Source organism: Morus notabilis, unplaced genomic scaffold (assembly GCF_000414095.1).
Source record: "Morus notabilis unplaced genomic scaffold, ASM41409v2 Scaffold388, whole genome shotgun sequence".
Classification (NCBI taxonomy): Eukaryota; Viridiplantae; Streptophyta; class Magnoliopsida; order Rosales; family Moraceae; genus Morus; species Morus notabilis.
The window spans coordinates 83143-100999 of NW_010362833.1; the positions used below are offsets into that span (position 1 = coordinate 83143).

The window sequence follows — 17857 nt, forward strand, 5'->3', positions numbered from 1 at the left end:
CTATCTGACAATGGAAAAGCCCATTGTGCGCCATTCATTCATGTGAACGCATGATTTTTTTTCTCCATTGAAGCCTTAAATTTGGCGTCATTATAATTGCACTTGCAGTTCACCTTCCAATCCATGTGCATTTAATGAGTGAAGAACTAGAGATTTGAAATTAAATGACTCTCTTAAGTGTCTTAAATGGATCTATTTAGTGTCTAATTTACATCGTTTCTCCTATTTCTCCACTTCTGGATTCAAGTATAGAAATTTCGCTCGATTAATTTTTTTTTTTGGTAACTTCCATCAATGTTTTCAAGTCAATGGCTTACCACTAATATAAGGCCGGCCTCCTAATTTAAAATTGGAAAACTGTAAAAGAATCATATTTTATTTTATGATTTTTTTGGCAACTTCTATCAATGTCTTTAAGTCAATGACTTACAATTAATATAAAGCCAGTATCCTAATTTAAAATTGAAAAATTGTAAAAGAATCATATTTTATTTTATAATTTTTTTTGACATCTTCTATTAATGTCTTTAAGTTAATAACTTACAACTAATACCAGACTGGTTTCCTAATTTGAAATTGGAAAATTGTAAAAAAATCTTATTTTATCTTATAAATTTTTTTAACAACTTCTATTAATGTCTTTAAGTCAAACAACTAATACAAAACCGGTCTCTTAAATTAAAATTGAAAAACTATTTTATTTTATTTTACTGTAACAACACTCAAATTTTAAACTCGAATTAGTGAAATGAATGAGACCTTTATGATTTTTTTAGCAACTTTCATATTGCTTACTCTTCTTCCTCCTCAATCTGACTCTTCTTTCTCTTTCTTCGTTATTTCTTCTTTCTCCTCACTTCTTGACATCTCTGCAACTACGTTCGCCTAAAAAGATCAAAAAAGAGAGAAAATAAAAGAGTGAGGTTTTTTTAAAAGAAAACAACTGATTTAATGCCCACAACTCTTTAAGAAAATCAATTTCCATGTGCCAGAGAGAAAGAGAAAAAAAAAATCTGCCCACGAAAGATGACATCAAGTCCGTAGAAGATGACATGCTCACCATTGGATGAATTTTTTCATATTTAATTGAAACCTATTAGATGCTATGCAAAGAGTAAATTGTTCATGTTTGTCATGTTTATTTTTGGTTGTCCTACTAGTTATATAGCTAAATCTATGCATATATATAAACTTTTCTTGTGTCATGACCTTAATAACAATTGTTCTTAATTATTTACCTAAATTTTATACAATGTTATTCATATCTTAATGCATATTCAAATTATCATGATCGTTGCTCAAATAGAACAACCAATTCACGAGCTGGTATAGCCATAGCCCCAAGAGAGTTAAAATTAAGTGACCCTCTCAAGTGTCTTAAATGGATCTATTTAGTGCCTAATTTACATCGTTTCTCCTATTTCTCCACTTCCGGATTCAAGTATAGAAATTTCATTCGATTAATTTTTTTTTTGGCAACTTCCATTAATGTTTTTAAGTCAATGGCTTACCATTAATACAAGGCCGGTCCCCTAATTTAAAATTGAGAAACTGTAAAAGAATCATATTTTATTTTATAATTTTTTTTGGCAACTTCCATCAATGTCTTTAAGTCAATGACTTACAATTAATATAAGGCCGGTCTCTTAATTTAAAATTAGAAAACTGTAAAAGAATCATATTTTATTTTATAATTTTTTTTGATATCTTCTATTAATGTCTTTAAGTTAATAACTTACAACTAATTCAAGACATGTTTCCCAATTTGAAATTGGAAAATTGTAAAAGAATCTTATTTTATTTTATAATTTTTTTTAACAACTTCTATTAAGTCAAACAACTAATACAAAACCGGTCTCTTAAATTAAAATTGAAAAACTATAAAAAAATCCTATTTTATTTTATAATTTGTTTTAACAACTTCCAATCAATGCTTACAATTAATACAAAGTCACTCCTAATTTAAAATTGAGAAACTCTGAGTGAGAGTCTCCTTGCTTCTAGTTAACTCTGATTCTGGTGAGCGTTATTCTTATTTTAATTGTTGATAACTCTGTTTCCTCGTGGATTTTCCTTTTTTTCTATTTTGTTTCATTTTTTTTTTGTTTGAGCGTTTTTTTGGTGCTGCGGCATGTTTGATTGGCGAGAAACAAACAAAAGTATACAATGCAGAGTTGACTTTTTTGATTGTGTGTGTCAATTTTCTTTTTAACTTTTATAATTTTTTTCCCCTGTTTCTAAAGTAACTATTATATAACATAGAAGGTGAAATTCTAAAGTAAACATTGGTTTTGAATTTGATTTTATGTTTTAGTCAGAATTATCCATGAAAGATGACATTAAGCCCGTGGAAGATGACATGCTCATCATTAGATGAATTTTCTCATGTTTAATTGAAACCTATTGGGTGCTCTACAAAGAGTAAATTGTTCATGTTTGTTTTGTTTATTTTTGATTGTCCTACTAGTTATATAGCAAAATCTCTGCATATATATAAACTTTTCTTGTGTCATGACCTTAATAACAATTGCTCTTAATTACTTACCTAAATTTTATACAATGTTATTCATATCTTGATGCATATTCAAATTATCAGGATCGTTGCTCAAATAGAACAACCAATTCACGAGCTGGTATGGCCATAGCCCTAAGAGATTTGAAATTAAATGACTCTCTCAAGTGTCTTAAATGGATTTATTTAGTGCCTAATTTACATCGTTTCTTCTATTTCTCCACTACCGAATTCAGGTATAGAAATTTCGCTCGATTAATTTTATTTATTTGTTAAAGCAGTTTGATTTGGTTGTGTGATTTTGTAATCTTATTTCTTTGTTTCTTGTATCTTTTAGGATGGATCTCGCATCCGTCCAATAAACTTTTGTAAAGATTTCATTTGTTTAATGACATTTTCGTTTCCTGTTAAAAAAAAAAAAAGCAGTTTGATTAGTATATTAAATCATGATCTTAAGAAAGAATTTCCCCAAAAAAGCAATGTGTTTGGGATTTTAGCGTGCATATATCTAATTCCAAGTCTAATTTCCTCTGTAATTTTATGAATGAAAAATTCTTATATGAGGTTGGTTAATATGGCAGATCTAGATTGTATAAAGGAAGGAACCAAACAACGTTTATACCAAGAGTTCGCCATGACATGTGTTCTATTTTTCTTAACTTATCCAAACCGAGTTCATACAATTCTTTTGTAAGTGTAACTATTAATCCATATGCGTGTGAATCATACTAATAGAATATCCCTTTGTTTAGCGATGCATGTATTGTTAATCAGATATATTATTTTTGAAACATGATCTTGTTCTTCTTTCAATATAATATATATGATCCTGATTAAATGTAAAATTTGATTTTCTTTGGTTTGCATTTTACTTTAATTTAAGGTGAAGTCTCGTGCTGGCCCAAAAATTTGTATAAAGATGCAAAGATAATTTGGAGGGTTTCTTGAGCTCTGAGCTTCCTTCTCATCCAAATCTAACCCGTGGACAGTTAGAAAACGGGTTGCGTTATTGTATTTTACCACACAAAAGGCTTTCCAACAGGTAAATTGTCTTTCCTTCTTCAGGGAAATCTAAAATCTCTTTTAATTCTTTCACCACTAAGGATGATAATATTATTCTCCGAACATTCTTTCCAGAAGGCCAAGATTTGAGCAGCCGTTCTTATTCTCAACCTTTGTGAAACCCTTAGATTCTTATTTGATTTTAATGTTGGGGATGCACAATGTAATATAATCCCACTTAGTTTTCATAAAAGAAACTTTTCTTAATTTACCAATCTATTCAAAAAGTTTAACGTATTAGGAGGTGGGCCGACATTAGTTTATATTTCAATTCACGTGTCGGCTAGATAATGGATAATTGTATGGGTATATTAATTGGAAAGTCTAACATGTGAATAGTATATAATAAGCCCGACACATAAAGATCCAACTCGTGATGACAACTAAGCAGTGCAATTACAAGGATTTGAACTCATGACCTAAAACATGTTAGTTTACGAGTCCATCCCAAAAGTTGTGCGGCAATAATATATTTTTATATTTCAACAACTTTATTTATATGTATTATTTTTGCATGGACTTGTATATGGAATGAGATATATTACAATATTCTTTTTATATTAATTGTAGGTTTGAAGCACACCTGGAAGTTCATGTGGGATCCATGCATGAAGAGGAAGATGAACAAGGCATTGCACATATGACTGAACATGTAATTGAGAGTGAAAAATTTTCTGAACTTTTTTATGTAGGAGCTACGTATGGAGCATACACTTACTTCTATGGGACAGTTTATCACATCAATTCACAAGTCACATTTGAGGTTGTTTAGTTATTGATCTCTCAACTTTTCACTCTATTATTGTTAGATTTTATTAGCTTGGAATTTTGAGTTGATACGATGAAGAACTCTCTATTTATACAATTTATATATTAATAAATAGTGTTGCACTCTAATAATTTTTATTTTGGACCTAATTTTGTGTTTATTTTAGCATTTTGGTCTTCTTCCCCACGTACTAGATTCTTTAAATGAGGTATGTGCCTCATTGTGGAAGTTATAATGTTCTTGATGCTTACTATTCTTTTCGTATGTACGTTAGTTAATTAATTGTCTTTTTTATGATAAAGATGCAAAAGTAGAATATTGAATTAATTTAGTGCCCGTTTGGTATAAGGATTGAAATTAAGGTGATTTGAGTCTTTGGATTCAGAATCATGATTCATGATTTGAATCATGATTCATGATTTGAATCATGATTCATGATGATTCCAACTTTTGTTTGGATGTGTGCATGATTTTGATTCTAACCTGAATCATGATTTGAATTAGTGTTTGGTTGTGTTATTTTTCGATTTTGAATCATGTGAATAATAATAACCATCTTTGGGCATGTAGATACGTTAGGTGGAAATTTGTTCCTATTGGTTGCATATGATGTCAATAAGGAAACATGTATTACCATTGTAATACAAACTCAAGTACAAATCGTCAAAGTACAATGCGTGAGGCAAATGCGATTATAATTTTTGTTCGTAATCCTGTACATTTCTCTCTTGTATCTGAATATAAACATTACAAAAAATACAGACACATATGAAAATTATGCCTAGAAAACCAAGCATTACGCCTAACATCAAGGGGTAATCTTTTTTGTCAAGTAGGCCATAAAATTTGACTTCCTATTAATGCATTTGGATGTTGTGCCCGTTTAGGCTTCATGATATCCCTTTCTCCTTTATCATTTACCACCATTTGGGCATGGAAACCATCTGGAAATTGTTAACCAGGCGTTTCCTCCTTCAATTGCATTCCATCTGAAAATGAGTTCAAATATTGTCTAGAGTCTCTCTCTCTCTCTGTATTATTGAAACACAATCTCACCTATACTTTGTTACCAAGCAATGAAGAAACACTGCCATTTGCACCTTTGTAAACTCAGCCTTCCAACATAGAACCTCATGCCACCGCCAAAAGTCATGAAATGGCTTGTAGCACCATTTAATTGCTTGTCATAAATGGCTTACCTCCCGTCTCCAAGGATTGAAGGGCAGTGGATCTTCATACGAAAATGGGTTCAAATGCACAACTAGTGGACAGACCATAACAGCCCAACATGCTGTAATGGTATATCCTGTATCTGAACCAAATATGTAGCTTGTTCTCGGCAATACTTTCTTCCATAACCATAGTGATTCAAATATAAAAATACACAGCGAGCAATAAACTCATTTCTGGAAATAGCCTTGCAAAGTAGTATTTCCTGGAAATCAAAAATTACAAATCCACATTATTAAGAACGGATTCATCATGCATTCCCCAAAACCAAAGTCCAACTACACTCAAACAAAGAAAGAACGTGACAAAACAAGAGGAGTCCAATGCGTGCAAAAACAAAGCACAAGCTTCAAACTATAAAGAAGTGAAACCGACACAAAATACACAAACAGCAACATGAAAGAGAAGTGACCGACCATTTAAAAGGAAAAAACAGTCCACACACCACCGTACGACACATGAGGAAAAAACCATCTAATACTAAACAACACTCGAGAAGATTAAAAGGAAAATAAAAAACTTGAAAATGAATATTCACATGAGTTGAACACTCGGCAAGACTATAAAAAACATAGTCACTGTTTCCTGCAGCAAAATAGTCCATCACGGAAGCATAAATTAAAAAAAAAAAGAAAAAAAAAAGCCAGGCAGGGATAAGAATTGGAACACAAGTTAAAGACCAAAGAATGCGTTGTATAAATATGTTTGAATTCTGATAATCATTGTGAACGTGAATATGTCAAAATCGGGAAAAAAAAATGAACCAACGAAAAAAAAAGAAAAAGAAAAAATGGTAACAATGTAAAGAGCCATCTGTGTGTCCCTCTTGGTTTTTTGGTAGACCCTTTACACTTCCTACACTCGGCAATGGCATAAGGCAATGGCATGCAGAAGCAAAGCAAAAGAGCAAGAGAAATCACACTTCACAATCAACCCACAACGACTATTCTTCTACCACTAATACTGAAATCAGATCGTGGATATTGACTAAAAAGCTTCTGAATATCCATCAACATAAGCGGCAAACTTAAAACGGAGGAAGCAAAATCCTCTCGTGGCACACAACAAAGTATTCGGCCATAAATCAATCCACTCCCTGATATATACAAACCCCAGAAACACAAAAAATAACGAAAAGCAGGCTGTTGGAAAAACATGAACCAGAGAAAAACCACACATGTTGCCCTGCGAAAATCTCCTATTCCAGATAATGATATTTACGTAGAAATCTGAGAATAAAAGTGAGGATGAATTACCTGATTCGAGTCCAACGAGGAGATGGAAGACACCGCCGGCAGAGCTCCAAAGACAGATATAGTGCTTTTGTAAACAGCCCGTCTGTTTCCTCTCCGGTGAAGCCGATAAATGGCCTTACCTTCGTAGTATCGCCGAAATTGGTACCGAATCTGGAGCTTCCGTCGAATGTTCGGCTTCACTCGAGCACTTGAAGCATTTCTCATGAACACAAGAAGAGGGGTCCGCCGTGGGTTGGGATGTGAATGCCAAGGACTCCGCAGGGAAGAGGAGTGAACAACGGAAGAAAAGAGAGGAGAAAAATCAAAAAGCTGGGATCTCTGCAAACTGCCTCGCGTGAAGTAACAGTGAAAGCTGGGGAGATTCTCTGCCCAAGGGAAAATTTTCGGTGGGAGTGCGTAGGGGTGGGTGGGGGTCATTACTCGGGAGGGGAAAAACCATTACTCGGGGGAGGTGGGAGCACTGTGCTCTGATTTGAGAACGGGCTGAATCAGGCCCCCCCTGATTCTGAAATCCGGATCAAACTGATCTCAAACGTGGATTTTGGGCATCCCTTCTGATTCTGGATCAGGCCATAGATTTTGAGCCACCAAACGTGGATTCTCCCACGTGACCCAGAATCCTGAGTCAGGATACAGCTTCCAAACGAAGCCTTATTCTTGATACAGCAAGCTTTCAAGCCAAAGATACGAACGAGCTTCTTGTCTTGAAAGGAAACGAAATGTCGTGCTTTCAGAATTACAGATGTGGAATACAATAGATTTTCGTATTGAAGGCAAGGTGTGGGGCACAATATCAATTGATTTTTTTTTTGTGTGTGTTTTAATTTGTTTATTTTCATTTTTATTCATGATAGACTTTACAATTTGTCAGTTGTGCCAACTTCTGCATTCGGAGAACAAGCTGAATAAAAGGTATAATGTTTTGGGACTGGAGGAACAAATTAAGAATTGGAGTGTTGCTCAAATAAGGAAATTTTATAAGCGTTGGTACTTTCCTGGTAATGCAACCTTATATATTGTCGGGGATATCAACGATGTTTCTAAAACAATTGTTGCAATACAAGTAAGATTGATATACAAGTCTCATAGTAAAATTTGTCGCTTTTTTGTTTTAAGATGCTCGCTAAACTAACATTACCTTCTTATTGCAGTAAGCCTTTGGAAAATCTAAAAGATTTCAGAACAAGAGATCAGTTGAAATATTCAAAAATAAAGGGCATGGTCATCCTATTCGGCCTCTAACACTCCATAATTGGTCACTCGCGCGAAGCAACACAAATGATCGAAAACCTCTGCAAATTTTTCAACACAACCTTATCCACAATTTTTCCTTTTATATCTTCTCTAAGGTTATTGAAATAGTATTATAGGGGCTTTAGGCATCTCTGGTTGACTTTATGTGGAAGTTTCAAAAGAAGGCGAATGGTTGATTTAATTATCACACGACTATCTAAGAAATAATCATTCAGCTGTAAGGCATGCTTTTTTTTTTAAAGAAAAAAAGAAAATATAAAGTACTTTGTAAGTTGATTTGTTGAAAACATTATGAGCTATAATTTGTCATGAAATTGAAAAAAAATAAAGAAGTGACAATTCTTTTCTTTACTTGTTCGTGCTTTTTCAAATTGGAAAAAAATAAAGAAGTGACGATTCTTTTCTTTACTTGTTCGTGCTTTTTCAAATTTGTTTGTGTTGTTTTTTGTTTTTGTTTTTGTTTTTTTGGCTTCCATCTTTTAATGTAACTTTTTGAGAAACTATTGTAGGTTCCAGTGAACAAGTTTCAAACATATGGCGACGTACGAAATTTTGTAATGAAGCAAATATATCTTTTTGCTTTACAATTCCGGATTAATGCAAAATACAAGGTGTGTGCCCTTTAATTTTTAGTTTGATCATTTTTTTTTGTGTGTTCCAAGGAAACTAAATCCTAGATTTTGATGTGAATGTCGAGGTTTTTCTTGTCTTACCTCCCAATATGTATGTAACAGGTTCAAATTCATCCGCAACATTAATTGAATTAAGCCATTTGATAAGTATTGTACTGGATGTGCCCGTGCTCTTCTTGGTACCACAAGCGAGCCTAAGGATTGGAAAACTGCAATAAAAGTAGCTTTCCACGAGGTTTGTACCCTTAATTTCTCAAAAGCAAAATTACTTACTCTTTGTAGCATACGTCATGTACTTAGATACAAATATAAACTCCTTTGACCACTCAACTTTTTTTGTTTGGAAAATTATGAAATTGATACTATTTCTGGTATCACTCTTTCTCCATTTTTCATCTCACCATTCTCTCCTCAGTCACTTTCTTTCATTATTCGCGTTCTCATGGTGATCAGGAACAACAATTAACAATAAGAATAGAAAAAAGAATTAACAAGTCAAAATGAGCAGACTCTGCAATTTCTACTTCATGATTACTAATATTCAAAATTGCTTTTTGAAAACGCCGATGGCTCGCTCAATTGTATTTCCTATATGTTCTTTTTCATAGCAAACTATATTTTTATTTATATGGCAAAAGAAAATGGGTAAATATTTGTTTGTAATGCTAAACGAAATAAACAGAACCATCTTTTCTCTTACACATTGATTGTAACAAGGTAAATTAGCAGCCGCATCAACTTAAAATTAATGCCAATGGACGGAAAGGACTAACTATCCTAACGTCTCGAAGTTTGAAGGGGAAAGTGAAAGATTTAGCAGAGTTGGAGAAGTATTTATTAAATTTATCCATTTTCAAATTGCATACAGGTTCAGAGGCTAAAAGAGTTGGGGATTAGTTATGATGAGTTTACTCTTCATAAGGATGTAATTTTGAATGATAGTGCAAATTTTATAGCCGTGCTTGATGACGATTCATCTTCTGATATCATTAAGTTAATCATGCGTAATGATGCACTTGGCCGTGCTACAATGGAGGTAAGGGAAGCACATAAAGTTTTAGCAGCTGTTGCTACAACAATTACGCTTGACGAGGTAATTAGCTAATAAATATGTAGGGATGTTACCATATGCAAATTTTTTATTTTTGGTTTGCCTTGGGTTTTTAAATTGTTGATCTTTCAGGGTAGGTTTCATTCTTTCAGTTTTAAGCTAATTTATATTTTATTGTTCACTATTTATATGTGGTGGTAGGTAAATTCTATTGGTGCTGAATTATTAGAATTGGTTTCGGATTTTGGAAAGCCGAGTGCACCCGTTCCCACAATAATTATGGCATGTGCTCCAACTACTCATGAGGTGAAGGGAGAGCTTGTCGGGTTCACCGTAAATCCTAGTGAAATTGAATTTGCTATGAAACAAGGATTGGACGACATCATTTATGCTGAACCTTAGGTGGTGGTCCTTTCTTTTCTTAAAATATTGTCGAGAAAGATATCAAGAATTTTTAGTTTTCCTATTAAATATTATATTTATTTACTCCCTCACTACATATATAGATATAATTATTGGTAGATGATCCGTACTTGTAGATTGAGACGCCAACAGAGTTGATATCTCAATCACAGTTACAAGAATTATGGTTAGAGCGCCAACCGTCTTTCGTTCCCCTAACAAATTCAAACCAAGATGTGAAGAAACTTCATGATAAGAGAACCAATATCATTCATCGTCGTCTTTCAAATGGAATATCTATCATTTATAAGGTAATGTAAACCAACTGTATATATATATATGTATGTATGCGCTCATTTACTCTTAATTACATATATCTCAAGATTGAATATTATATGCTAATTATGTGTAAGTAGATGTCAAAAAATGAAGGCCATGAAAGTGTAATACGAGTTATAATAGGTGCTGGAAGAGCACATGAAAGTTCAGATTTAAAAGGAGCTATTGCGTTGGGTGTCCAAACTCTTTGTGAGGGAGGTTGTGTTGGCAACTTTTCCAATGAGCAGGTAATTATATAATGTAGTTGTGTAATACACACGATATTTACATATTTCAAAATTTAAGATTTGTTGAGGGTTTGGTAATTTGCACAAGATTTAAGCAAAATATTTTGTCTAGGTAAAACTTTTTTGTTTGAAAAATATGATTGATTATTCGTTGGAGTGCACCGAGGAATTTATCACTGTGGAGGTGAGCTTTACATCAAGAGATAATGGGATGCAAGCAGCTTTCCAATTGCTTCATATGTTGCTCGAGGTAATCCTAATATATGTAATCCATGATCACATTTTTTTCCTTAAAAAAATTTGTTGTGCAGTTTGTATGTATAGTGAATCGCAGTGCTAACTAAGGAAAAATATGTCGATATTTATAGAAATATCGCTATAGTAATTTTATAGAAATATCGATATCAGAAAAAAAGATTTGGCAATTTTACCTGTTAATCCATTTATGTGGGGATTCGCATTAAAAAGGGTGGAAAAAAATCCACTTTAATTAAATCCACATTGTAAACGGGTTAGAAATTTTAACTCGTCACCAATCGCGGGGCGGGGACGGATTTAGAGGTCCCCAACCCTTTTTCTTGTTTATCCGCTCTGTTTAATTATACCCAATTTTGAAATTAGATATATTATGTATTATATCCTATAATGTAGACTGAAATTTTTAAACTGAAACAAAAACTTGTCAACTTCATTTTTTTGCGTCTTTAACCTCTTAAAATTAACATGCAAAGCTTAAATCTTGTTTTAAACACACAAAACAACCTTAGACCATAAAATACAAATTCAAAAACATAGATTTAACATTAAAACTTCTTTCATGTGAAGATTTAACTTTTTAACATACATAAAAAATAGAAACACAAACTTTGTAACCAAACTAAACTTTGTTCTTATAGTTGAAATGATCAAGATAAGTTTTAAAGAATCTTACCACAAATCTTAGGAGAGGAATGGTTTTGATCACCAAAGTGAGAAATTTCTACAAAGATTTAGGCCCCGTTCATTTTAAGTAAAAAGCTCTCAGACACAGTCACATCTAACTTTTTTACTACAGTAAAAAGTTCTCACATAAAGTCACATCTTAACTCGAATTAAAAGCTCAAATTAACGAACTAAACGGACCCTTAAACTTTTAAGGAAAAGTTGAAACTTTGAACAAAGAAAATCAAAGGAGAAAAATTTTGTTCTATACCCTTGAAAGTGCAAGGTAATTCCCACACAAATTCCTTCTCCTTCTTTTAGATTGTGGTTTGAAGTCTCCCTTGTGTGAGAGAAGTGGAAATGTTTTGAGAGAGAGAACATCAGGGGTTTGGCCAAACAAGGGGAAAAAAGAGAGAGAGTGAAAAAAAAAACAGTAAAAGTGAGTTTAATTCTAAGTGGTGGTATATATAGACAAATGACTAAGCTAACTTATCACTAATTAAGGCCTTCTTAATCATGCTCTATGGACTAGAATTTGATTAAAAAAATGTTTAGTGTGGCCGGTCATACTTAGTGAGAAGAGAGAGAAAATTCACATAATGATGACTTAAAACCCTTCTTAAACTTATTAAACTTATACCGACAGTAATTTCTAGATCAGTTAACAAGACAACTTATGCGGGTTCTTACGATGGGTATAATGTGACGACCCTAACTAAGTAGCCGTCTTTTAAACTCACTAATGTTTAAGCGCTTAAAATACTTGATTTTGTAAAACTGAATTTGCGATTTTTTTATATATTATATGATAAGAGAAAAAAACTCAACTTTAATCTTAAATTAACAAATATTAATTTTTAAATTATATAAGAAGTCTCAGTCTTTTTAAAACTATATTGCATTCATACAATTAAAAGATATTATCGTAACAAAACATATTGCGGAATTAATATGAATATCCATATTTTACATCAATATTGATATATTCGTTGATATATCTCTAAAATTTAAATACCGTAATTTTCATAAATATCAATATTTTCATCTTTGAAAAAGATACATTCCTTTTTCAGTTTTTCATATCGGCATATCTGAAATAAGAAAATTTACATTGGAAATATTTGTGAAGACGTCGATTTTTCAATCTTGGTACTACATGTATTTTACCATTATTCTTAAGTAATGTTGTTTGCTTTGTTTTTGATCATGTAGCAAAGTATTTGGTTAGAAGATGCATTTGATAGAGCAAGACAATTGCTCTTGTCAAACTTTCAATCCAATTTGAAGAGTTTAGAGCAATCTACAGCTCGCAAACTCATGTTGGCAATGTTGGAAGATGAACGGTTTATCGAGCCAACACAAAAATCATTAAAAAATTTAACGTTGCAATCTGTCAAGGATGCATCGTTGAACAAATTTATAGGAAATAATATGGAGGTAAGTATGTAATTTTTTATTATTTAAATTAATCTTAGAAATAAATTAAACATTTCTAATTATTTATTTCAAATGTTTCTTTTAGGTAAGTATAGTGGGTGACTTCTCTGAAGAAGATATAGAATCTTGTATCATTAACTATTTGGGTACAATTAAAGCTACAGAAAATTTCAAGAATGGACCTCATCAGTATGAACCAATTATGTGTAGTGCTTCTCCATCCCATTTACAATCACGAGTACGAACCTCACATAACCATTTAGATTATTTGTAGTGTAAAAATTAGTTGTTGAATCTTTTATGAGGGTTTTTTTTTATCAGGTTTTTTTAAAGGATACTGAAGAGAGAACATATGCATGTGTCGCGGGCCTTGCACCAAATATATGGGGATTCAACATTGATGGAAAACACTATCTTGAGTCGAAGTTAATTGTCGGGGAAAATTGGATAAGTAATCTTCATAGACATCCGTTTTTCTTTCTCATCACAATGGAGTTCCTGACCGAACTTATAGACACACGGTAAATTCTACTCTGCAATATTTTCATTTAATTAAAATCGAAATAAAAATATGTTGTTGAGAGTTATCTAAATTTAAGTTGTAAAAGTATTTCTATCATTGAATTAACAACAAGATATTCCTGATCTTGTCAACTAATCATAGTTTAATGATGGTTTTATTTTGCATTTAAGTTTGCGTTAAAATAATTACAATGATGTGTTAATTTGCATGAATATTTCATACAGGCTCGTTGAAGCTGTTAATGGTTCTTATTTGGCATATCAAGCAAAATTGGATGTACACTTATGTCATAAGCTAAATCTTGGATGGTATGTGATATCCATATCATCAACTCCTTCTAAGGTAAGATTTTTTTCTCTTTTGTTTTCACCTTTACCTAAAAAAAACTGTTATTTTAGTTTCTTACGAACAAGATTGCAAAATTGACAGTTATTTTTTTATTTTCATAAATTTCTATATTTCTTAAGTACCATTTTAAAAGTTTCTATACAATATCCTGAAATTTCTAATCTCTGTATATATCGATATATTTCGCGAAATGGATATTTCCATCAAGGTGTATTGTTAAATGATCTAATATTGTTAAAATATTAGTAAAATTTCCGGGAAACATTAACTACTTTTATATTTTACGTTATATTATTTAAATCAAGAATGTTTGTATCAATATTGCTCTCGAGATTTTTTATATTGCTATCTAGATTTTTTTCCTTCGAACTCTATGTCTCGGTATCAATATTGTTTAAATCAAGAATGTTTTTTAAATACCTTAGAATCTTTTCAATGCTTCTTATTTGTAGATGTGCGCTTATCATTTATGGTATTATGATCACATTTTACCTTTCATACTTTCATACCGTTAGTATTTTGATTGAAAGTTTCATCTAATTTATATATTATTAGCTATTTTTGAGTATATTAGATCTCATTAAAATAAAGTGTCTTGGTATGAATTTAAGTATTTTATATCAATTTTCACAGATATCGATATGTTCTTAAATTTAAGTAATCGGTATTTTCATAAGATATCAATATTTTTATCATTGCTTACGAAAGAACATATCCAGGTTCATAAAACTGTTAATGCGTGCAAGAAAGTTCTTAAAGATTTTCGTAGTGTGAAATTTTCTTCAGACGATTTGGAGGAGGTTAGCTACTCTTTCAATGCAAACTATTAACATTTTCGTTTAGTTATACAATCCATCTAAATACAGTATACACATTATATACTCATAAAGAAGGATCCAACAGTATTTTTTCCCGTCTCGCTAATGTAATTGCTCTAGTTACAAAACATAACAGTTAGTTTTTGAACAAACCGCTTTAAAATGTTTGCTTGTCCAAAGGTAAAATTAAAACCGATAATATCCTTTTAAGGTTTTACAATTACAGGTACGAGAATGTATGCTAAAGAGACACGAAGAAGAAATGATGTCAAATTCCTATTGGCTTAAATTGTTATGCCTTTTGCAAGCTTCTTATGTTTCAAGGAAGGTAATATTTTAATAATATATGTATATTGTACATTTATAAAATCTCATCCTCCGATAGTTAGAAGTGATCGTTTGTAGACATGAGAATTTAGAAGAGTACCAATTTAACAGTTTATAAGTATTTTAAATGCTGCTTTATATTTATTAACAATAAGACCTTGTATTTTTATTCAGGACATATCATGCCTTGGAGATCTTTCATCCTTGTACAAAGCTGTCACTATGGAGGATATATACTTAGCATATGATCATTTAAAAATTAGTGATGATTCTATATATTCATGCATTGGGATAACAAGGTAGCTTGCAATTACTAGTAATAAATCCGTGCAACATACACTATATTGTGTAGTTTCAAGGGAAAAACCAGAAATGTCACTCTAGATAGCAAGTAATATTATTTAATTATATCACTCCATTAATTAATAAATAATTGTCATTCAATTAATAAAGAAAAATAGAAAGCCATGATGGCACTTAATTATTTAAATTGAGATAAATAACAGTACTTTTTTGTTTTTTTAAATCATAGTAAATGATATAATTTGTGTTTTATTATTCTCTTTAAAGCTTTAAATTGGTATGTTTTCCTAATTTGATTGATGTTGCCCACTTGCCCTTACATTTTTAGTGTCGTACTATTCTATTTCATTAACTTTCTGATTACGTAGCTTCATCAAAAGATAAGAAAAAAAAAAGGATTGGTCGTATAAAAGTGGCAATTTCAGAATTAAGCTGCATTTTCTTATTGGTATATGGTATATTTAAATATTGTACTTTCTTTTTTAGTTTTATTAACCTATTTCAATATTGTTAGTCTTACAATCGTATCCTATTCTTCCCAGATTCCAATACTTTTTTTTTTCAATTTCGAATCTTTCTTTATTGAATTTTTAGTAAATTGGTTTTTCCTTTGTGTGCATATTTCGCCTATGATGATATTGTCTCACAGAAATAAAAATGCACTTTTGATTGCAGTCTATCAAATTTATTGAAACCTAAAATTTTAAAATAAAAAAATGAGAAAAATAAAAAGCTAGAGAGAGAGAGAGAGAGACGAAAAAAGAGGAGACTAAGGGCCTGTTTGTTTGCGTTTTTGTTTTTGTTTTTTACGGTTTTCAAAACAAAAAAATGAAAACGGGTGTTAAAAACGTGTTTGGTGTAATTTTTTTAAAAAAGCAAAACCAAAAACATTTTTGTCTTTTTGTGGAAATCAGAAAACGAAAAAAAGTGTTTATTTTCTCGTTTTCTGTTTTCTGAAAAACGATTTCACTTTTTTTTTCTTTTTCATTTTCTTCCCTCTTTTCTGAAACCGTTTTTGTATTATATATGTTTATTTAATATATTTAATAATATTATTTATATAATATATTTAATAATATTATATATTTAATAATGTTATTTATTTAATATATTATTATTTAATATATTTAATAATATTATATATTTAATATATTTAATAATATTATTTATTTAATATATTTTTAATATATTATTATTTAATATATTATTACATGTTTTCAAAAATTAAACCACCAAATGCAGTTTCAGTTTTTTTTAAAACTGAAATCAATCTCTAAATAAAACTACCAAACGTATTTTTAGAAATAATTCAAAAATGAAACTAAAAACGTTTTCATTTTCATTTTCGTACAGAAAATAAAAACGTTTTGGAACCAATTCCAAACGCACCCTAAATCTCATCTGCCCCATCAGTCACCCAAGATTTGTAAAGATTCAAATCTTAATAAATGCGGTCGTCATGGGGTTGTTTGCGACGATCGCGACCCATCCATGAGTTGTTATGTCGTTCTTTGTTAGGAAGCCCAATGACAAAATCAAGACAATGGAGAAGTTCACGAAATCCTAGTCAAATCGAGTTCATTGAGAATCACATCCTTTGCCACAATTCTAAACGAGCAATTTGTGTTGAAGGGGAAAAAGATCTCACGCGCGTGAGAAAGACCATAGAGCGTGGTTGTGACGGACTCTCGATTCGCCAAAGAGAGAGGGCGACCCCCTCCGAGTGAATGGTGGTTGTTGATGACAACAGACGATGGTGGCCGGAGTTTTTTTCTTTTAATTATTAATTAGAATATTAAAGGTTATTATTCAATGTGGTTGGGTTTATTGTTATTTACATAGAAACTCAATTTTGAACAATTGAGTTTAAATCTGACAATTTGTTAAAAAAATGCTAACGCATAGAGCTCGCGTTGCCACAATCATTCCAATTATATATTATGAGGTGTTGTAAAGTACCTTAATCAAAGAAAATAATTAATATTTATGAACAAAGCACTCTCTCTTTTGTTTACTACTAGTTTTGGGAATGTGTTTTGCATGCATTATCATGTCAAAGACACTTGAAGAGTTTATTATTTATCGAATAATGAGAAATTTATTTATACAATCAATTAAGAATTTTTGAATCCATTTTAAAAATAAGTTTCTAAAATTTTATTTGAAAAAATCCTCATTTTTTATTTTAAATAGTTAGTGATAAAAGAAATTTTTATAACTCTAAATTAGATGAAGACGATTTAGTATAAAAAAAATTACGCATATAGATAACTTTTGATATTATAAGAATTATACGGAAAATAATTAAGTTTGAATAAATTTGAAAAACATTATTTTAACATTGATAAAAAATTAAATAATAACTCGCGTTAGAAATTTGTTTCATAGGAGTTAAAGTAAAAAATATATTTTAAAAAAATACATACGTAAAAAATTAAAATTTTAA

At 31.1% G+C, this 17857-nt stretch overlaps 1 protein-coding gene and 1 pseudogene across 1 annotated transcript; one reads left to right on the forward strand and one right to left on the reverse strand.

Annotated features, from left to right (window-relative positions):
* Positions 1-17857, forward strand: part of LOC21403234 — a 39892-nt pseudogene that overhangs the window by 2083 nt on the left and 19952 nt on the right.
* On the reverse strand, positions 5446-7240 carry LOC112092504. Its single transcript, XM_024168861.1, has 2 exons — positions 6830-7240; positions 5446-5778 (listed from the first exon to the last, which is right to left on the reverse strand). The coding sequence occupies exons 1-2, from the start codon at positions 7031-7033 to the stop codon at positions 5605-5607; spliced, it is 378 nt and encodes a 125-aa protein (XP_024024629.1). The 5' UTR covers positions 7034-7240; the 3' UTR covers positions 5446-5604.